The sequence below is a fragment of the Aegilops tauschii genome, chromosome 5 (assembly GCF_002575655.3).
Source record: "Aegilops tauschii subsp. strangulata cultivar AL8/78 chromosome 5, Aet v6.0, whole genome shotgun sequence".
Lineage (NCBI taxonomy): Eukaryota > Viridiplantae > Streptophyta > Magnoliopsida > Poales > Poaceae > Aegilops > Aegilops tauschii.
Genome location: NC_053039.3, coordinates 37,513,444 through 37,532,035, shown reverse-complemented (window position 1 = coordinate 37,532,035; position 18,592 = coordinate 37,513,444). Strand labels below are relative to the sequence as shown.

Sequence of the window (18,592 nt, the reverse complement as noted above, 5' to 3'; positions counted from 1 at the left end):
TCCAAATCAAAGACATCTCTGACAGAGATGATTTGACATTAGCCCGTCGAGGCCAATAAGAAGCGAGGAAAGCATTGTGACGATGGATCTCATGTTTGGCAGCAGTCCTACGGCCGGCTTCTGAAGGAGATAGAGTTCTACGCTCCTCCATTTTGTCAAGCAGTCAATGACGGTGGCAGTTTAGAGCAAGAGTTTGGGGGCTTTTGGCATCAACAACGCGAGCGCTGCTATCTCGCGCGCGCGCTGCAACGCTCGAATTCAGACAGGCTGTGGTTGCCTTTTTTAGCAAGTGTGGGTTGCTTTTTAGCAAGTGTGGGACATAGTTTGAGGTAAATCCGGCCCCACCCCGGGCCCCACCCATTGAAATCAGGGGGGTGAGATTATGGTTCACGGGAGAGAGAGCAGGGAGGGTCCAGCGCTGTACATGCACATGTGGGCTGCTGTTTTAACATGGGTGGGCCCATCTGTCCTTGGCTTTCGCTAGCGGGAGGAAAAGAGGTCGCTCGTTGCGACGCTCGCTCGCGAAGGAGCGTTTCCGATCAACAACCCAGGTTTTCCAAAGCACCCAACCCTTTTTAATTTTCCACATATGAAGGCGGCCGAGTCATCGACAATTTTTTTTACAGTAATGCTAACCGGCGAACGTTCGCTCTGAAAGAACTCCCACCGAACGCCCTCGCAGCCATTTGATCGAGATCAAACGGTGACATTAAAAAAACGCCTTCTCCAAGAAGGAATTGCCATGCTAGTCTCAATAAATTGCCAATCTCTATACCAAAATTGACATGAACATCATTAGCAAATGCCATCCTCAGGCGAATGTTCGCCAGCTATGGAAGTCGAATATTTTACTTATAAGCTTTTACATGACTTGGCGCTGGACTATGCAGTTGGGCTGATACATTTGGTAAGTCGCTCAAAATAAAAAATAAAAAATACTACTACTCCACTTGGTTAGCTGCCTGCTTATACAATAATCGATCCCGTCATTGTTTATGCTTTGGTACGCTAGCCGCACCGGAACCGGATCCTCTAACATTGAGAAGTAAAATTAGAGAAGCTACAATACCCTAACTTTTCTTCTTTCTATTCATATGATAATGGCTAAAATGACTTAATTAATTTGCAAATTAATGATCTATTGTGTACATTTATAGTAATTAATTACATACAAACAAATTGATGGTGAAATAAAATTAATTTTAAATTATTTATATCAACATTAAATACCAACAGTAAACAACCTACTAACTACCTATTAATAGTCCCTAACTTCCTTTCCTCATTTTATACTAGGCAAACCCTATAGCATCGTGACTTTCCTTAGAGGATCCGGTTCCAGCCACACCATCTAGCCCGCGACGATGACGACACAAGAAAAGGCACCCCACGCCGTCCGCCGCCGGGTCGTCTTGTTCCCGCTGCCGTTCCAGGGCCACCTCAGCCCCATGCTCCAGCTGGCCGAGCTCCTCCGCGCCCGCGGCCTGGCCGTCACCGTCCTCCATACCGACTTCAACGCGCCCGACCCCCCGCACCATCCGGAGCTTGCCTTTGTCTCGATCCACGAGGCGCTCCCGCACGTGGCCACCTCCCCCGACGCCGACATCGTCGCGCAGCTCCTGGCCCTCAACAACGGTTGCGAGGCGCCGTTCCGGGAGGCCCTGGCATCGCTGCTGCTGCTGCTGCTGCGTGAGGACGTCGCCTGCGTGGTCGTCGACGGGCAGTGGTACGCGGCGCTGGGGGCGGCGGGCGTGCTCGGCGTCCCCGTGCTCGCGCTCCGGACGGACAGCGCCGCCACGTTCGGCAGCTTACTTGCGTTCCCTCGGCTGCGCGACGCCGGCTACGTCCCCATCAAAGGCAAGTGGTGCGAGCTAATTGAATTCGTACTCAACCGACGGATGGACTGATGAGAGCTTGTGAACTTTCTCTGCAGAGGAGCGGCGGGACGAGCTGGTGCCGGAGCTCGAGCTGCTCCGCGTGCGCGACCTCATCCGCATCGACGGCAGCGACGTAGACGCGCTCTGCGGCTTCATCGCCCGCGTCGCTGACGCCGTGTGGGCCTCAACGTCAGGGGTCGTTCTCAACTCGTTCGACGCCATCGAGACGCCGGAGCTGGCCAGGATAGAGAAAGAGTTGTCCTGTCCGGCGTTCGCGGTCGGCCCTCTGCACAGGATGTGCCCCGGGCCGGCGCCGGCGGAGCACGGCCTGCACGCGCCGGACCGCGGTGTCACGACCCAGAGGAGGAAGAGAGGAGGGGATCGAGATCAGATCGAGGGTAGGTGAGGATAGCAGGTGAGAGGGAGAGAGCTTGGAGAAGGGGAAAGGGATTTGGTTCACCAATCACTCGCTGCCTCATCATCTGGTAGCCGTACATTAAGCAGCTGCCCATCTGGGCTCAACCCCGGGCCAAGGCCCAACACACGCTACATGGCCTCGGGCCCAAACGCACGCCACACACTCGTTGTGGTTCAGTTAACAACAGTTAACTGAACTACACTTGCAGTCCGCTGCAGATCGTCATCTGCAGGCGTGACATTGCCCCCGTCTTGTGATGGAGCTCCCTCCCAAATGCAGGTCGATGGATAGCGCTCTTTGAGGATGTCGTAGTCTTCCCAAGTGGTGACCGTCGAGGGTCTGTTGGACCACTGAACTTGTAGCTGGATCACTGGTGCATCCCCTTTCTTCATCATGCGACGCTCCACGATGGCCACTGGTTCCGCGTTGCCGGTGACCAAGTCTGGTATTTGTGGCGGCTCAGAGAAAACAGGAGTGTAATCAGGAGTATAAGGCTTCAACTGCGAAACATGGAATACCGGATGGATGCTGCTGTCCGCTGGCAGTTGAAGACGATACGCCAGGGTGCCGATTCGTTCGGCCACCATGAATGGACCGTAGAACTTGCAGGAGAGCTTCCGGCAGGGGCGGTTGACAACCGACGACTGCGCGTACGGCTGCATCTTGAGGAGGACTTGTTCCCCGACGTCGAACGCGCGCTTTGCACGGTGACGATCGACCTGCTTCTTGAAGCATGCCTGGGCGTGGGCAAGCTGTGCATGGAGTCGTTCAGTGTGCGCGGCCCAGTCCAGTTCCTCCGTTGGCGCGCTCGGTGTCATGGCGGAGCTGAAGTGTGGCAAGCCCCCTAGGTTGGGGTCGACTGAAGGAAATATGCCCTACAGGCAATAATAAAGTTGTTATTTATATTTCCTTATATCATGATAAATGTTTATTATTAATGCTAGAATTGTATTAACCGGGAACTTAGTACATGTTTGAATACATAGACAAACAGAGTGTCCCTAGTATGCCTCTACTTGACTAGCTCGTTAATCAAAGATGGTTATGTTTCCTAACCATAGACATGTGTTGTCATTTGATGAACAGGATCACATCATTAGAGAATGATGTGATGGACAAGACCCATCCGTTAGCTTAGCATAAATGATCTTTTAGTTTTATTGCCATTGCTTTCATCATGACTTATACATGTTCCTCTGGCTATGAGATTATGCAACTCCCGAATACCGGAGGAACACCTTGTGTGCTATCAAACGTCACAACGTAACTGGGTGATTATAAAGATGCTCTACAGGTGTCTCCGATGGTGTTTGTTGAGTTGGCATAGATCGAGATTAGGATTTGTCACTCTGTGTATCGGAGAGGTATCTCTGGGCCCTCTCGGTAATGCTCATCACTATAAGCCTTGCAAGCAATGTGACTAATGAGTTAGTTGCGGGATGATGCATTACATAACGAGTATAGAGACTTGCCGGTAACGAGATTGAACTAGGTATGATGATACCGACGATTGAATCTCGGACAAGTAACATACCGATGACAAAGGGAACAACGTATGTTGTTTTGCGGTTTGACCGATAAAGATCTTCATAGAATATGTAGGAGCCAATATGAGCATCCAGGTTCCGCTATTGGTTATTGACCAGAGATGTGTCTCAGTCATGTCTACATAGTTCTCGAACCCGTAGGGTCCGCACGCTTAACTTCGATGATGATTTGTATTATGAGTTTTGTGATTTTATGTACCAAAGTTTGTTCGAAGTCCCGGATGAGATCACGGACATGACGAGAAGTCTCGAAATGGTCGAGACATAAAGATTGATACAATGGAAGGTTGTGTTTGGACACCGGAATGGTTTCGGAAAGGTTCGGACATTTTCCGGAGTACCGGGGTTACCGGAACCCCACCCCCAGGGAGTTAATGGACCTTCATGGGCCCTAGTGGAGAGAGGAGGCGTTGAAAGAACATGCGGTGCCCCCATGTTTGGTTTTGGTAATTGATGACAATCTCTATGGACTAATGGTTGCCTTGAGTTATATTTGAAGGATTTGTCCATAGGCATTTCTTGAAGTCCATGTGTTGGTTTCAAGGAGTTTATGTGGTGACCAAGGTGTTATTAAGGAATTATCCAAAGATTGGTCATGTGAGAGTTGAGCTTATTGCAAGCATGTCTTGGAGAAGAAGATTGTGTGATCATTCATGTATATCTTCAAGACATCATCCAAATGAAGAGAGTTGAAAAGATTCAAGGTTGATCAAGACTAAGTCAAGAGTGAATCAACTTGATCAACTCACAAAGCGTAGAAGATGTACCGAGAGGGATCAAGCGATCCCATGGTGTGGTAAGCATTGTCAATTACGCTTTGTGTACTAACCCATGATCTTCGTGAGAGTTCTTTGTGGGGTTAGGTTGCGGTGTGCAAGTTCAAGTGAAGCATCATGAAGAGATCAAATGCTTGAAGCTTGCCGTCCATTGTGGTGACAATGGACTTGTGAAGATGTTGCGGTGTGCAAGTTCAAGTGAAGCATCATGAAGAGATCAAATGCTTGAAGCTTGCCGTCCATTGTGGTGACAATGGACTTGTGAAGATGTGCGGAAGAGTGGCTCACCCATAGTGGAGCATGGGGGAGCAATCAACTAGTCTTCATCGAGCCAACGTAACCAAGAAAGGTGGTCCAACTTGAGGGAGACAAGATCGTCATCATCTAGCTCAAGTGGACCATGTGCAAGGCAAAGGTTTGCTCTTGATAGGTTTTCTATTTTACCGGTCTCATGATGGTAGTTGGGAGACCGGGTTATAGGATCGATTGCCGTACTATCAAGGGGGGCTCTCGATGAGTAGCTTGATCGTATCGTTCATAGAGAGCTCAAACCATTGCATCCTTGCATCATCTTTATTGGTTCTTGTTTGGTTCTTCTCTTTGTGAGTTTTGGAGCTTATGGTCATCTTGATGACAAGCTCGAGTACATCGAAAACGGAGTTCACTCGCATCTTCTATGATGGTTTCGATGTTGGAGGTTATGCCGGTTCTTCTCGGTTGGAGGTTTCACTCCTCTATTTGTTGGCATACCTCCCCTGTTTTGATGCTACTCGTCTTCCTCTTTCCAACAAGCTTGAGTTTGCTCAATTCGGAGCTCATATGCAGAAGTTATGGCAGTTTTGGTCACAGCGGTAGTACCGCGGGCCGGAGCGGTAGTACCACTTGGGTGCTACAAGCGGTAGTACCGCTCTAGAGCGGTAGTACCGCTCCTGAGCGGTATACTGCTGGTAGCCCCCAGCCGTAGTACCGCTGCGGTCTCGTGCTAGTATCGCCTCGCTTCGAGGGGTCTTTTTTCGTGTCGGGTTTTACGGTACTGGCCATGGCAGTGGGGGCCGTTGTACCGCTCGTATGCGGTAGTACCGCTCTGGGCCCAGCGGCAGTACCGCGAGGGGAAGCGGTAGTACCGCTTATAGGGGCAAGCGGTAGTACCGCTCTCTGCGGGGCTGAAGTGGGGGTAACGGTTGGATTGTTCCCCCCACTATATAAGGAGGTCTTCTTCCCCATTCTACCTTATCCTTTGAACTCGTGTTCTTCCCCCATTGTTGACCTTCTTCGAGCTTGCTAACTCTCAATCCCTCCATGGATTCTTGCTAGTTTTTGAGGGAAAAGAGAGAGGAGATCTAGATCCACATTTCCACCAATCACTTTCTCCTCTATGTGAGGGGAACCCCTTGGATCTAGATCTTGGAGTTCTTGGTGTTCTCCTTCTTGTTCTTCCTCTCATTTTCCTCCCTAGCATTAGTTGCTTCGGTGGGATTTGAGAGAGAAGGACTTGGGCACTCCGTGTGCCCTTGCCATTGCATTTGGTGCATCGGTTTGAGTTCTCCACGGTGATACGTGGAATTTACAAGTTGAGAAGCTTATTACTCTTGGGTGCTTGGTGCCCTTGAGCTTGTTCCTCTTGGGTGCTTGGGCGCCCTAGACGGTTGGTGGTGTTCGGAGCTCAATCATTGTGGTGTAAAGCTCCGGGCAAGCGTCGGGGTCTCCAATTAGGTTGTGGAGATCGCCCCGAGCAATTTGACGGGTTCCGGTGACCGCCCCCAAGGGTTGCCAAAGTGTACGGGTTCGGTGACCGCCCCCAAGGGTTGCCATTTGTACGGGTTCGGTGACCGCCCTCAAGGGTCCCTTAGTGGAATCACGGCATCTTGCATTGTGCGAGGGCGTGAGGAGATTACGGTGGCCCTAGTGGCTTCTTGGGGAGCATTGTGCCTCCACACCGCTCCAAACGGAGATTAGCATCCGCAAGGGTGTGAACTTCGGGATACATCGTCGTCTCCGCGTGTCTCGGTTATCTCTTACCCGAACCCTTTACTTATGCACTTTACTTTGTGATAGCCATATTGTTTCGTGTCATATATCTTGCTATCACTTAGTTGTTTATCTTGCTTAGCATAAGTTGTTGGTGCATATAGGTGAGCCTAGTTGTTGTAGGTTTTGTGCTTGTCAAATTAATCGCTAGGTTTATTCCGTATTTGTTCAAGCCTAAACCGTAATTATTTTAAATCGCCTATTCACCCCCCTCTAGGCGACATCCACGATCTTTCAGGCGTGCGGCCCTCAAGCCCAAATGGAATGAAACCTTCGGGAGAGTGATTTTTGGAACAAACATGATGCAGGGGAATTAGAGTGGACGTCAAGAAAGAAGCGAGGAGGCCACGAGGCAGGGAGGCGCGCCTGCCCCCCTGGGCACGCCCCCACCCTCGTGGGCCCCTCGCAGCTCCACCGACCTACTTCTTCCTCCTATATATACCCATGTACCCCAAAAACATCCAGGAGCACCATGAAACCCTATTTCCACCGCCGCAACCTTTTGTACCCGTGAGCTCCTATCTTGGGGCCGTTTCTGGCGCTCCGCCGGAGGGGGAATCGATCACGAAGGGCTTCTACATCAACACCATAGCCTCTCCGATGATGTGTGAGTAGTTTACCTCAGACCTTCAGGTCCATAGCTATTAGCTAGATGGCTTCTTCTCTCTCTTTGGATCTCAATACAAAGTTCTCCTCGATCTTCTTGGAGATCTATTCGATGTAACTCTTTCTGCGGTGTGTTTGTCGAGATCCGATGAATTGTGGGTTTATGATTAAGATTATCTATGAACAATATTTGAATCTCCTCTGAATTCTTTTATGTATGATTTGTTATCTTTGCAAGTCTTTTCGAATTATCAGTTTGGTTTGGCCTACTAGATTGATCTTTCTTGCAATGGGAGAAGTGCTTAGCTTTGGGTTCAATCATGCGGTGCTCGATCCCAGTGACAGAAGGGGAAACAACACGTATTGTATTGTTGCCATCGAGGATAAAAAGATGGGGTTTATATCATATTGCTTGAGTTTATCCCTCGACATCATGTCATCTTGCCTAATGCGTTACTCTGTTCTTATGAACTTAATACTCTAGATGCATGCTGGATAGCGGTCGATGTGTGGAGTAATAGTAGTAGATGCAAAATCGTTTCGGTCTACTTATCGCAGACGTGATGCCTATATACATGATCATGCCTAGATATTCTCATAACTATGCACTATTCTATCAATTGCTCGACAGTAATTTGTTCACCTACTATAATACTTATGCTATCTTGAGAGAAGCCACTAGTGAAACCTAGGGCCCCCGGGTCTATTTTCCATCATATTAATCTCCCGTCAACTAGCTATTTCTGTCGCCGTTTATTTTGCAATCTCTACTTTCAATCTTTATCATAAAAATACCAAAAATATTATCTTATCATCTCTATCATATCTCACTTTTGCAAGTGGCCGTGAAGGGATTGACAACCCCTTTATCGCGTTGGTTGCAAGGTTCTTATTTGTTTGTGTAGGTACGAGGGACTTGCGTGTGGCCTCCTACTGGATTGATACCTTGGTTCTCAAAAACTAAGGGAAATACTTACGCTACTTTCCTCTTCAAGAGGTAGCACCCGTCACCGTTGAGGTCGCGCACGCTCCTTCCCCTCGGGCGGATCTCGTCGCCGGCCATGTTGACCCCGCCGCCGTCGCCCAAGCAACGTCGCGCCTGCCCGCAAGCGGCAGGGCAACGTGGTCGTGCAGGGCGGGAATCCGGCTGCCCCCACCGCGATGGCCCGCGCTCCGGGCGCCAACGCGGCAGCGCGATCCTGGCCGGCGGCGGAGAAGGTGGGCAAGGTCGCGGGCGTAAAGCGGAGGAAGATTCCGGCTACAAAGAAGCCACCTTCTTCATCCTCTCACTCCATCCCGGAAAGAGGTGCTCCGGCGATGCCGTTCAACGGTGCCTCTCCCCCCTCAAGCGAGGTTTTCGACGAAATGGCCGGAAGGTATGCGTCTTCAGTCATGGCGATTTCCTTTCTTTTTTGCCATTATTCTCGATAGCTCGTGACTTGTTATTGTTCACTATAGCGGTGGTTCAAACAAAGCAACTACCGAGTTCGTGAACTTGTTGGATACGAACGCGGTTGACATTGATCAAGCCCCGTTCGCCGCATTTGACTACAATGAAACAGAGGGCGGCGTGGATGATCATGGTTGTGAGGACGAATTGAAGGAGATCGAAGCAGAAGCGTATGGGCAATCACAAACAAAAATTGGGAAAAGTGTAAGATCGAAGAACTACACGATCTTGGAAGATCACGCTTTGATCAAAGCATGGAGTGCGGTGTCTCTTGATGCATGCACGGGTACTTCTCAAACCGCCAAGATATATTGGCAAAGGATCAAGATCAATACTTCCGCATTATTGCAAAGCATCCCAATAGGACTCCACGCACATTTCGGTCGCTTCAAGGGCGTTGGGAGAATATCAAGCCAATGTGCAGCCGTTGGGCAGGTTGCTTGAAGCAAGTACGCAACGCACCTCCAAGTGGCACCGTGGAGTCCGATTATGTGAGTTTGTTTTGCCTTTGTTCAAGTTGTGCATCATCATATTTGCATCATGGGAAATGATTGCATCACTTTATTCACATTTTGTAGGACAAGATTGCTCAACATAGATACAAGGACATGGAAGCTTCAGAAGGCAAATTCTTCAAACTAGAGCATTGTTGGGAGTTGCTCCAAAAGTGCGAGAAGTGGAAGTTGATCGACAAAGAATCCCCACCAAAGAGAGGCTCACTTACAAACATGGATGAAGATGGGGATGATGATGGCCCAAGAAATTTGCACAAGCCCGATGGCGATAAAAAGACTAAGGAGAAGATGAAGAGAGAGCAAGAAGCATCGAGCTTGAGGGAGAAGATTGATGCCATGGTGCAATCAAACGAGTCGATGTTCTTGAAGCCGTTGGAGATCAAGAAAGAGTTGGCCGAGAAAAAGGCAAAGGAGAAGCAAGAAAAGTGGCAATTACTCAAGGAAGAGGGGCTGCGCAAAGCTGCCATTGAGGAGAGAAGAGCACACGCTGCAGAAAACAAAGCCATGTCCAAGCTGCTCGCCGAAGAGAACAAGATCATGTCAATGAACCGCAATGACATGGACGATCTCACCAAAACATGGCATGATATGGCAAGGAGAGAAATCTTGAAGAGGAGAATGGTTGCGTCGGCCGGTGTGTGCTACAGTTCCGGAGATGTTTTCTCTGCTCCATATATGGGTGGCAATGTTGATGATTTCGGTGCGGGAGTTGAAACAAGCGCTGGAGGTGGATTCGGTGGTGGCGATGAACTTCAAGATGGACTCGATGGCGCGGAGTAAAGATCGACCAAGATGGTGCCGGACATGGGCGCAAACTTTTGCAGGGCCCTCTTTTGCGTTTGCCGTACTGAACTTGGCTTTTATTTGCGCGTAAAACTGTGTTATGTCATTTGAATTTGAACTTGTTTGTGAAACCCTATGTCAAATGCGAGAATTGCAGTTTTTCTGTTTGCGGGTCGTCGCGGTGGTGCCCGAGCAGAACCCGTAGAAGCCGACCCATAAAAAAGCATATTACACAAATATTTTTTTATGCGGGTCCGTTTGAGGGGTCTACATCTGTGGCCGTCCGCGCCGGCCCGTAAAAACGGTTTTGCGCGAACTGCAAACGCGTTTTGCGGGCCGGCGGGATGCGGGGTCTGCTAAAGTTGCTCTAACGGACTTGATGCCCTTTCTATGCTCTCCACAATCTGCAGGACCCGATCAACAGCGCCAGGGGCAGCGATGTCAGTCCAAGTGGACAAAGTGCTCCAGGTTTTCCTCGTCAACGGGCGTGACCAGAAGAGGTGGTCTGCTGTCTCGAGGTTTCTGTAGCAAAACTCGCAAAAGTATGAGTTTGCCAAATACTCCCTCAGTCCGGAAATACTCGTTATGAAAATGGATAAAAAGAATGTATCTAGAACTAAAATACATCTAGATACATCCTTTTTTATTCATCTTGATGACAAGTATTTCGGAGTACTAAGTACTCCTATTAAGTACATGGGCTGCTACCTTTGCTAAGTCGCTCAAAATAAATAAAAAATACTACACCACTCCTCCGCTTGCTACGCTGCGTGCTTACAATAGTCGATCGATTCCCGTCGTCATTGATCGTGCTTTGGTACGCTAGCCACCAGCATCTAGTCTAGCCGGCGACGATGGCGACGCAAGAAATAGAAAAGGCACCCCACGCCGTCCGCCGCCGGGTCGTCTTGTTCCCGCTGCCGTTCCAGGGCCACCTCAGCCCCATGCTCCAGCTAGCCGAGCTCCTCCGCGCCCGCGGCCTGGCCGTCACCGTCCTCCACACCGACTTCAACGCGCCCGACCCCGCGCGCCATCCGGAGCTCGCCTTCGTCTCGATCCACGAGGCGCTCCCGCACGAGGCCACCTCCCCCGACGCCGACATCGTCGCGCAGCTCCTGGCCCTCAACAGCGGTTGCGAGGCGCCGTTCCGGGAGGCCCTGGCATCGCTGCTGCTGCTGCGCGAGGACGTCGCCTGCGTGGTCGTCGACGGGCAGTGGTACGCGGCGCTGGGGGCGGCGGGCGCGCTCGGCGTCCCCGTGCTCGCGCTCCGGACGGACAGCGCCGCCACGTTCGGCAGCTTGCTTGCGTTCCCTCGCCTGCGCGACGCCGGCTACGTCCCGATCAAAGGCAAGTGCTGGTGCGAGCTAATTGAATTCGTACGTACTCAACCTTGGAGGGAGCGCATGGGTCGATTGATGCTTGAGAAGTTTTTCTGCAGAAGAGGAGCGACGGGACGACGAGCTCGTGCCGGAGCTGGAGCCGCTCCGCGTGCGCGACCTCATCCGCATCGACGGCAGCGACGTGGACGCGCTGCGCGGCTTCATCGCCCGCGTCGCCGACGCCGTGCGGGCCTCCGCGTCAGGGGTTCTTCTCAACTCGTTCGACGCCATCGAGGCGCCGGAGCTGGCCAGGATAGAGAAAGAGCTGTCCTGTCCAGCCTTCGCGGTCGGCCCTCTGCACAGGATGTGCCCAGGGCCGGCGCCGGCGGAGCACGGCCTGCACGTGCCAGACCGCCGCTGCCTGGCGTGGCTGGACGCGCACCCGCCGCGCTCCGTGCTGTACGTGAGCCTGGGGAGCGTCGCTCGCGTCGACCGCGGCGTGTTCGAGGAAATGGCGTGGGGACTGGCGGGCAGCGGCGTGCCGTTCCTGTGGGTCGTCCGGCCCGGCTCCGTCCGCGGCGGCGGCGCCGACGAACTACCCAACGGGCTCGACGAGGGATTCAGGAGCAGGGGGAAGGTGGTGGCATGGGCGCCACAACTGGAGGTTCTGGCCCACGAGGCCGTCGGCGCATTCTGGACGCATTGCGGCTGGAACTCGACGCTGGAGGGCGTGTGCGCCGGCGTGCCGATGCTCGCGCAGCCGTGCTTCGCGGACCAGACGGTGAACGCGAGGTACGTGACGCACCGGTGGGGCGTCGGGCTGGAGGTGGGGGACGTGATCGACAGGGCCAGGGTCGCGGCGAGGGTGAGGATGGTGATGGCCGGGGAAGAAGGGGATCGGGCGAGGGAGAGGGCGCGTCAGCTCAAGCTGCAAGCAGACCAGTGTGTGGCTGCTAGTTTCGCCCTCGACAATCTCGTGCAGTACGTGCTGTCACTGTGAGTCGCCGGCCGGCCGGCTTCTCTACACGAGATTCTCCCCATGAATAATCATCTCATCGGTGGATGCTAAGAGCGTCTACAACCGTGATTGCCTAAATTGAATACGCCCGCTGGCGAGTCAGCTGTCACTGACCGGACAGCGACTGAATTGAGCGCTCCACAACTGCAATTGCCTTAATTAGATACACAAACTCATACTAACCATGCAACGTACATAGATCAGTTACAAAAAGAAGCAAAACATACGAAATCCGACATCCTTTATAGCAGTTTACCAAAAGGGCCGAATTCATCCAATTTAACCTTACATAAACTTGAACAAAGTAAGCCGGAGTTCACCACTTGCGCGCCGGCCCCTTCCCCTTACAGTCTCGGTTGTGCTCCTCCATATACGCGTCTCCTACGGGTGGGACGTCGTCGTACGTGCAGCTATGTCTGCCGCCTAGGACTTCTTTCGGGCGAGCTTCTCCGACTCCTCCAACGCCCGGTAGAGGGCCGCAGCGTTCATGCGACGCCGGCCGCGGCGGCCTTCTCCGCTGACGTGTAAGAATGGTACTCCCTCCGTCCGGAAATACTTATCGGAGAAATGGATGTATCTAGACGTATTTCAGTTTTAGATATATCCATTTTTATCCATTTCTCCGACAAGTATTTATAGACGGAGGGAGTAGATGGCAAGGCGCGGAGCGCCTCATTGTCGTCCGGGTCGGGTGATGATGAGTCCAATTTATCTGATAATTTTACTAGGTATTTTGTGCCTACATTGTAGGCCTGCATTCACTCATCTCTTTTTGTTGATAATCTCTCAGGTAATGCTTTTTGGACCAATTAGCATAATATGGAGAAGATCCCCGAAAATGGTAGTGAAATCATGTATTTAAAGTGATAATCAACTACTATAAAAGAAATAAGCAAGGAGGCCAAACAAGAAACCGTCACCGTGCTTCCAGAGAAAAGACGGCGTTCCATGCGACCGCGCCCGCTCGCATGGGCGGTCATATGGAGTGCCAACGCCGCCGCCCGTCGACTATTTCCACGCCGTGAAATTGGATCAGGGATCGGACGCCCAGAGAGACCAGAAACTCGTCCAGAAGGCAGAACCCTAGCATCCGGAGATCGTCCGGAGGAGGGATTGGCAGGGAGAAGAGGGCCATCTTCCTCAGCAAGCGCAAGGCGGCCACAACATTATCGCCACAGTCATCATCATCACCACTATCATCATCATCACCACTGTCATCATCATCACCACTATCATCATCTTCATCATCCATATCCTTACCATTGTAACCTTAGGAACCCTAGTGGATCATCTTGTGTGTTATTCGAGTCATCCATCCATGTATGCCATCACCCTTGTCATGATGGTTGTTGCCTCCATGTGTCAGTAGATCCCTAGTTCTCGGGGATATATATGGATGAACCTTGGTATGTGTCGGATCTGAAATGTTATTATGGATATGAGATCCTCTGTTGAATGCTTAGTTTAATAACTTCATGAATGTTGTGAAGGAGCTCCACTCAACATTTGTGCCTTATGGCCACGGAAGTATATCATCATCGTTGTAAAGGGTTGGGATGCGATGGTAATTCGAGGTGACAGTAAAAGCCTTTGCTCCTAGCCTTTGCAATTGACAGGAGAATTACGAAGATCCTTAGAGAGGTTGCGTCCACGGGCTAAACCCTTAATTATCATGAGTTGTAACCCTACGAGGAGACTATGATGGTGGTGTGTGTGGCACAAAGTCTACTTCGAGTAGAACGTGTTCTATACCTGGCTTCGCGCCCGCTGTCACTAACCGGACAATTACTAAATTGAGCGCTCCACAACCGTAATTGTCTAAATTGGATACACAAACTTGTACTAACCATGCAACGTACATAGATCAATAACAAAACAACGCACAACATACGAAATCTGACATCGGACATAGCAGTTCACCAAAAGGGACGAATTCATCCAACTTAACCTTACATAAACTTAAACAAAGTAAGCCGGAGTTCACCACTTGGGCGCCGACCCCTTCCCCTTGAGATCTCGGTTGTGCTCCTCCATGTACGCGTCTACTGCGGGCGGCGCGTCATCGTAGTCGTCCTAGTCGTCGTATGCGAAGCTCTGTCTGCCGCCTCAGACTTCTTGCGGGCGAGTTCTCTGACTCCTCCAACGCCCGTGGATCCAGCCTTTGTCGATTTACCACCTTACGTACAAACATCGATTGAATGACGAGCCAACCATAAACTCTCTTTCAAATACTTTGGACCCTTCAAAGTTCTGCAAGCCATCAACCCGGTGGCGTACAAACTGCAACTACTAGAGGGATCCAGGGTACACCCAGTGTTTCATGTTTCACAACTCCGACAAGCTCTTGTTCCTGGTGTCGCAGCTATCACGGAGCTTCCCTTGCCATCCAATGTAGTACTCACGCCAGTGGAGATCATCACAACTTGCTGGCGCAGAACCCCATCTGGTCGGCGGAAGCAACTCCTTCTCTGCTAGTCAGATCCAACCATTCTTGATGCCACATGGGAGGACATCGTTCAACTAAAGGAACGCTTTCCATGGCTACCGGCTTGGGGGCAATCCGTCTCTCAAGGAGAGGATGTCAGCAACCCAAGCCCGCCGTCAATGACACTCAACAAAAGCCGTTGTCATGCCTGCGAATCGGGTGGCATCAAAGGGGGCTAAGCTGACGCAGACAAAAGGCGCTGCCATGACAACCAATCCGGCCACGGGGACAAATCAGGGGTAAGAGCGTGTCATCACGTAGCCACATCGGATCGTGCACCTAACCGCAGGTGCGTGGGCCCGGTGTGGATCAACACAACTTAAGCAGGCGACCTCACAAGGGGAAGGCATCCAGTGAATCAGAGACAACGTCACCGACATTTTATCTTCTCTGTTTTCTCTTCTGCAAGACAGATTGTCTCCTGCAAGCGAATCCTATGAGTGAATATTATATGTGGTGAGCTAATCTAGGTCGAGCATTCTAAAGCTGTGACTGGCCGCACACTCATTTGCGACAGACGACTACTAACACTACGGTATAAGACGGAGACGCGCATCGCCAAAAAAGTTGCAACCGGCCGCGCTCTTTGCTGTGACCTGTGGTGGTACACTATGATACATGGATGCGTGTCACCGGCGATGCTCCGAGCTGCGGGGCACTTTGGCAACCCGGGTGCGGCGTGCTAGCAAGAGAATGAGATGAGGGACGTGTGCGGCCGGCGACGCGGTGAGTAGTGCTGCAATGGTCGACAACACCTACTGCGGCAGGCGGTGCTGGAGCCGGATCCTCTAACTTAGAAAAGGTGAGTCACGGTGCTATGATGCTCGTCTAGTGTAAAATGAAGAAGGAATGTTAGGGACTATTAGCAGGCTATATACTTTTGATAATTATATGTAGATATAAAAAATCTAAAATTAATTATAGCTCACCATCAACTTGTTTATATGTAAGTACTATGAATGTACGTACTAGATTTGTAATTTAAAAATTAATTCAAGTTATTTCAACCTTAATTGTTTGGATTAATAGAAGAAAAGTTAGGGTACAGTAACTTTTCTGACATCCGTGGTGTATGTTAGAGGATCCGGCGCTATGGTACCATCGGTTAGCCGTACGGTAGGTGGTGATCGATCGGTACACCCATCGGTTAGCCGACGGCTATCACCGGCCTAGTATTATTTTTGGGAAGCGCACACGACTTTTCCTCGTCTGTTGAGGTCAACAAGACACACCTCGCCCCGTGGCTTCCTCCTGCTCCCGTTGATTTCTTGGCAGCGTCCGTCCGCAGCTAGAAACCAAAGCACACTCGTCTTCTTCCTTCCCCATTCTGTCAGCTACTCTTCTTCCTCCTCCTCCTCCTCACATGGACGCGTCGTCGTCGGAGGACCGTCAGTCGCCACGCAGCAGGCAGCTGCAGCTGCAGGGCCCGCGCCCCCCGCGGCTGTCTGTCAGCAAGGACTCCCACAAGGTCAGGAAGCCGCCCGTCGTGCCGCTGCCCTACGGAGCCCGGCAGCAAGCCCCCAACAACCGCCACCAGCAAGCTCAGCCGCGGGCGCCGGTCATCATCTACGACGCCTCGCCCAAGGTCATCCACACCCAGCCCGGCGAGTTCCTGGCGCTCGTCCAGCGCCTCACCGGCCCGGGCGCGCCGGCTCAGTACTCCGCCGAGGAGGCGGCGGGGTCCTCTGCCATGCCGCCGCAGTTCCAGCCGCAGGAACTGCCTTTCTCGCCGGCGGCGAGGTACGCCGCGATCGAGAGGTCCGTCCGGCCGCTGCCGCCTGGGCCCGCGCCGTACGCCGCCGGCTCCTGGCTGGACCTGGATGGCTTCGCGGAGGTCCTCGGCCCGGGACGGCCCGGGATCCTCTCGCCCGTGCCGTCAGCGCTGCCGGCGGCGGCCTCGGCGGGGCTGTTCTCGCCGCTGCCGTTCGACACCAGCTCCCTGTCCTGGCTCAACGACCTGAGCCCGTTCCTCGCCTCCGCCGGCGCCCGCGACGCGCCGCCCTTCGCCTCGAGCCCTGGCGGCCTGCTGCTTGCCACGCCCACCGTGCCCTCGCCGGGGATGATGATGCGGTTCTTCAGCGACTTTCCGGACCTGTAAATTAACCTGATTTGATTTGATTTGTTTTTTTCTGCGTCCGGGTTTAAATGGCTGCCGGAGGACCAGGGAGTAGGTGTGCTAGTGAGCTTCGTCTCTGGGTAGTTGGCTAATCAATCAGAAAAAAAATACTACTCCTCCTGATTGAGTATTAAGTTGAGTAGATAGACATCGCTCCTGTTAATTGTTTGACATTGTCAACTGATTGAGTAGTGTAGGTTTGTGTTAACCTTGTTTCAAGATTATTGACTCTTGGGAGCCAACCACCTTTGGTGGGTGGTTCTTTCAATTAATTCTGATTGTGTTACTTGTAAACGAAGGTGTGATATGTTGTTTCTTGTCTTGTTTCTTATTTTAAGTTTGATGGTTATGCTTTGAAAGCCTTGTGTTACTTATTTGGATATAAGACAAAATTGGGCTAGTTTGGAATCAGTTTAGCTGCACATCAGTCAGCTGATTCAAATTCGGCGTCAATCGATTTTTGAAGGAAGGAAGAAGGAAGGAGAGGGGGGGGGGGGGGGGTGCTCACCGGAGAGAAGGAAGGGGAAGCCATCATCACCCCAATGTCTATCTTAGGGTTCAGGGTGGGGGCAGTGGTGTGGGGATTCGCAGGAGATAAAGCTTAGTGCGGGGGCCCTAGAGGGATGGTCGGGGCGACGGAGGACCGGCGGTGGGAAGTGGTTCCGGGGAGGGCGGCGAGGTGAGGCGGCGCTCCGCGCCGCCCGCCGGTAGTGGCTGGCGGCTCAAGGAAGGAGATGTGTCGAGAGGTTGAAGAAAGAACGTGGGCCATTGATTTCACATCCAACGGTTCAAGAATCGACTGACCTCAAATAAAAAATTCAGCTGGCTGATTTCTAGCCATTCCCGTTTCGAGTCAGCTATTCGTATGACATGTGAAGTCTGATTCTTATTGTAAGGTACAAGTCCAAGCCATACATATATTGAAGGAGGAGCCAAATTCCATGCGGTGACTTGTTTGCGGTATCAAGTTCGGATGCAAATGATGGTATAGCACCGCTCGGCTACTTTTGCGGTTCTTGTGTTTTCCTCCATTTGAGGAGTTATTTACCCAAAACCACCACACTTAGGGCTAGGGTAACAACTTGGTACCACATTCAAGCCAGGGCATAAAAAACCACCAGGAATGCGCCTAATGCATAACGCAGAACACTTATGCTGGAATTTAGTCACGAAAACAGCGAAAACGATAGGTGAGGCCCGCCTGTCAGGCTGATGTGGCGTGCTTATGTGGACAATTTGCTGAGTTGGACAAGGGTCCCACCTGTCAATGACTCAAAGGGGTCATCTCTTTTCCATTTTTTTCTTTTTCTCCTGGGCATTTTTCTTCCCGGGCATTTCAACAAACAGGTAATGGGCGCTTACCTACGCGCTGCACGCCGCCGGCGCCGCTCGCTGGTCGGTGGTCATCCGACCTGGCCACCACTGTCAAGTCGCTAGAGCTCCCCCCATTGTGCCTTTCTTTTCCTTCCTCCTTGACCTCTCTCGCTCAAACAGGAGCCGGCTGCCATGCCCGCCGCCATGGATGAACTCGACCTCGCCGCGCTGCCCCGTCATCACCGCACTGCCCCAACCCTCTGTCGTGCCTGGATCCGACAAGTTTTGGTCGCGAACTCGCTCGCGCCGTGGTGGAGCGCCACGGTCGTGTTCGCCAAGA

General features: G+C 51.9%; 4 protein-coding genes across 4 annotated transcripts; 3 read left to right on the top strand and 1 right to left on the bottom strand.

The window, feature by feature from the left end:
- The first annotated feature begins 529 nt into the window (after positions 1-529).
- On the top strand, positions 530-3,286 carry LOC109735170 (DIMBOA UDP-glucosyltransferase BX9). The gene is made up of 2 exons (XM_020294381.4): positions 530-1,857; positions 1,934-3,286. The coding sequence occupies exons 1-2, from the start codon at positions 1,365-1,367 to the stop codon at positions 2,281-2,283; spliced, it is 843 nt and encodes a 280-aa protein (XP_020149970.1). The 5' UTR covers positions 530-1,364; the 3' UTR covers positions 2,284-3,286.
- LOC141022520 (uncharacterized) lies at positions 2,469-3,113 on the bottom strand. Its single transcript, XM_073498779.1, has one exon. The coding sequence runs from the start codon at positions 3,111-3,113 to the stop codon at positions 2,469-2,471; it is 645 nt and encodes a 214-aa protein (XP_073354880.1).
- A 7,085-nt stretch (positions 3,287-10,371) lies between the features above and the next one.
- On the top strand, positions 10,372-12,466 carry LOC109734974 (DIMBOA UDP-glucosyltransferase BX8). Its single transcript, XM_020294164.3, has 2 exons — positions 10,372-11,347; positions 11,439-12,466. The coding sequence occupies exons 1-2, from the start codon at positions 10,855-10,857 to the stop codon at positions 12,317-12,319; spliced, it is 1,374 nt and encodes a 457-aa protein (XP_020149753.1). The 5' UTR covers positions 10,372-10,854; the 3' UTR covers positions 12,320-12,466.
- A 3,382-nt stretch (positions 12,467-15,848) lies between these two features.
- LOC109734994 (protein MKS1) lies at positions 15,849-17,232 on the top strand. The gene has a single exon (XM_020294183.4). The coding sequence runs from the start codon at positions 16,186-16,188 to the stop codon at positions 16,918-16,920; it is 735 nt and encodes a 244-aa protein (XP_020149772.1). The 5' UTR covers positions 15,849-16,185; the 3' UTR covers positions 16,921-17,232.
- Positions 17,233-18,592: the final 1,360 nt, after the last annotated feature.

What these genes read in the sequence shown, in the direction of transcription:
- LOC109735170 (XM_020294381.4), top strand. Translation starts at nt 1,365, where the DNA reads ATGACGACACAAGAAAAGGCACCCCACGCCGTCCGCCGCCGGGTCGTC. An exon ending in CGGCTACGTCCCCATCAAAG is followed by an intron (nt 1,858 to 1,933) that starts GCAAGTGGTGCG and finishes CTTTCTCTGCAG; the next exon opens with AGGAGCGGCGGGACGAGCTG.
- LOC141022520 (XM_073498779.1), bottom strand. Translation starts at nt 3,113, where the DNA reads ATGACACCGAGCGCGCCAACGGAGGAACTGGACTGGGCCGCGCACACT.
- LOC109734974 (XM_020294164.3), top strand. Translation starts at nt 10,855, where the DNA reads ATGGCGACGCAAGAAATAGAAAAGGCACCCCACGCCGTCCGCCGCCGG. An exon ending in CGGCTACGTCCCGATCAAAG is followed by an intron (nt 11,348 to 11,438) that starts GCAAGTGCTGGT and finishes GTTTTTCTGCAG; the next exon opens with AAGAGGAGCGACGGGACGAC.
- LOC109734994 (XM_020294183.4), top strand. Translation starts at nt 16,186, where the DNA reads ATGGACGCGTCGTCGTCGGAGGACCGTCAGTCGCCACGCAGCAGGCAG.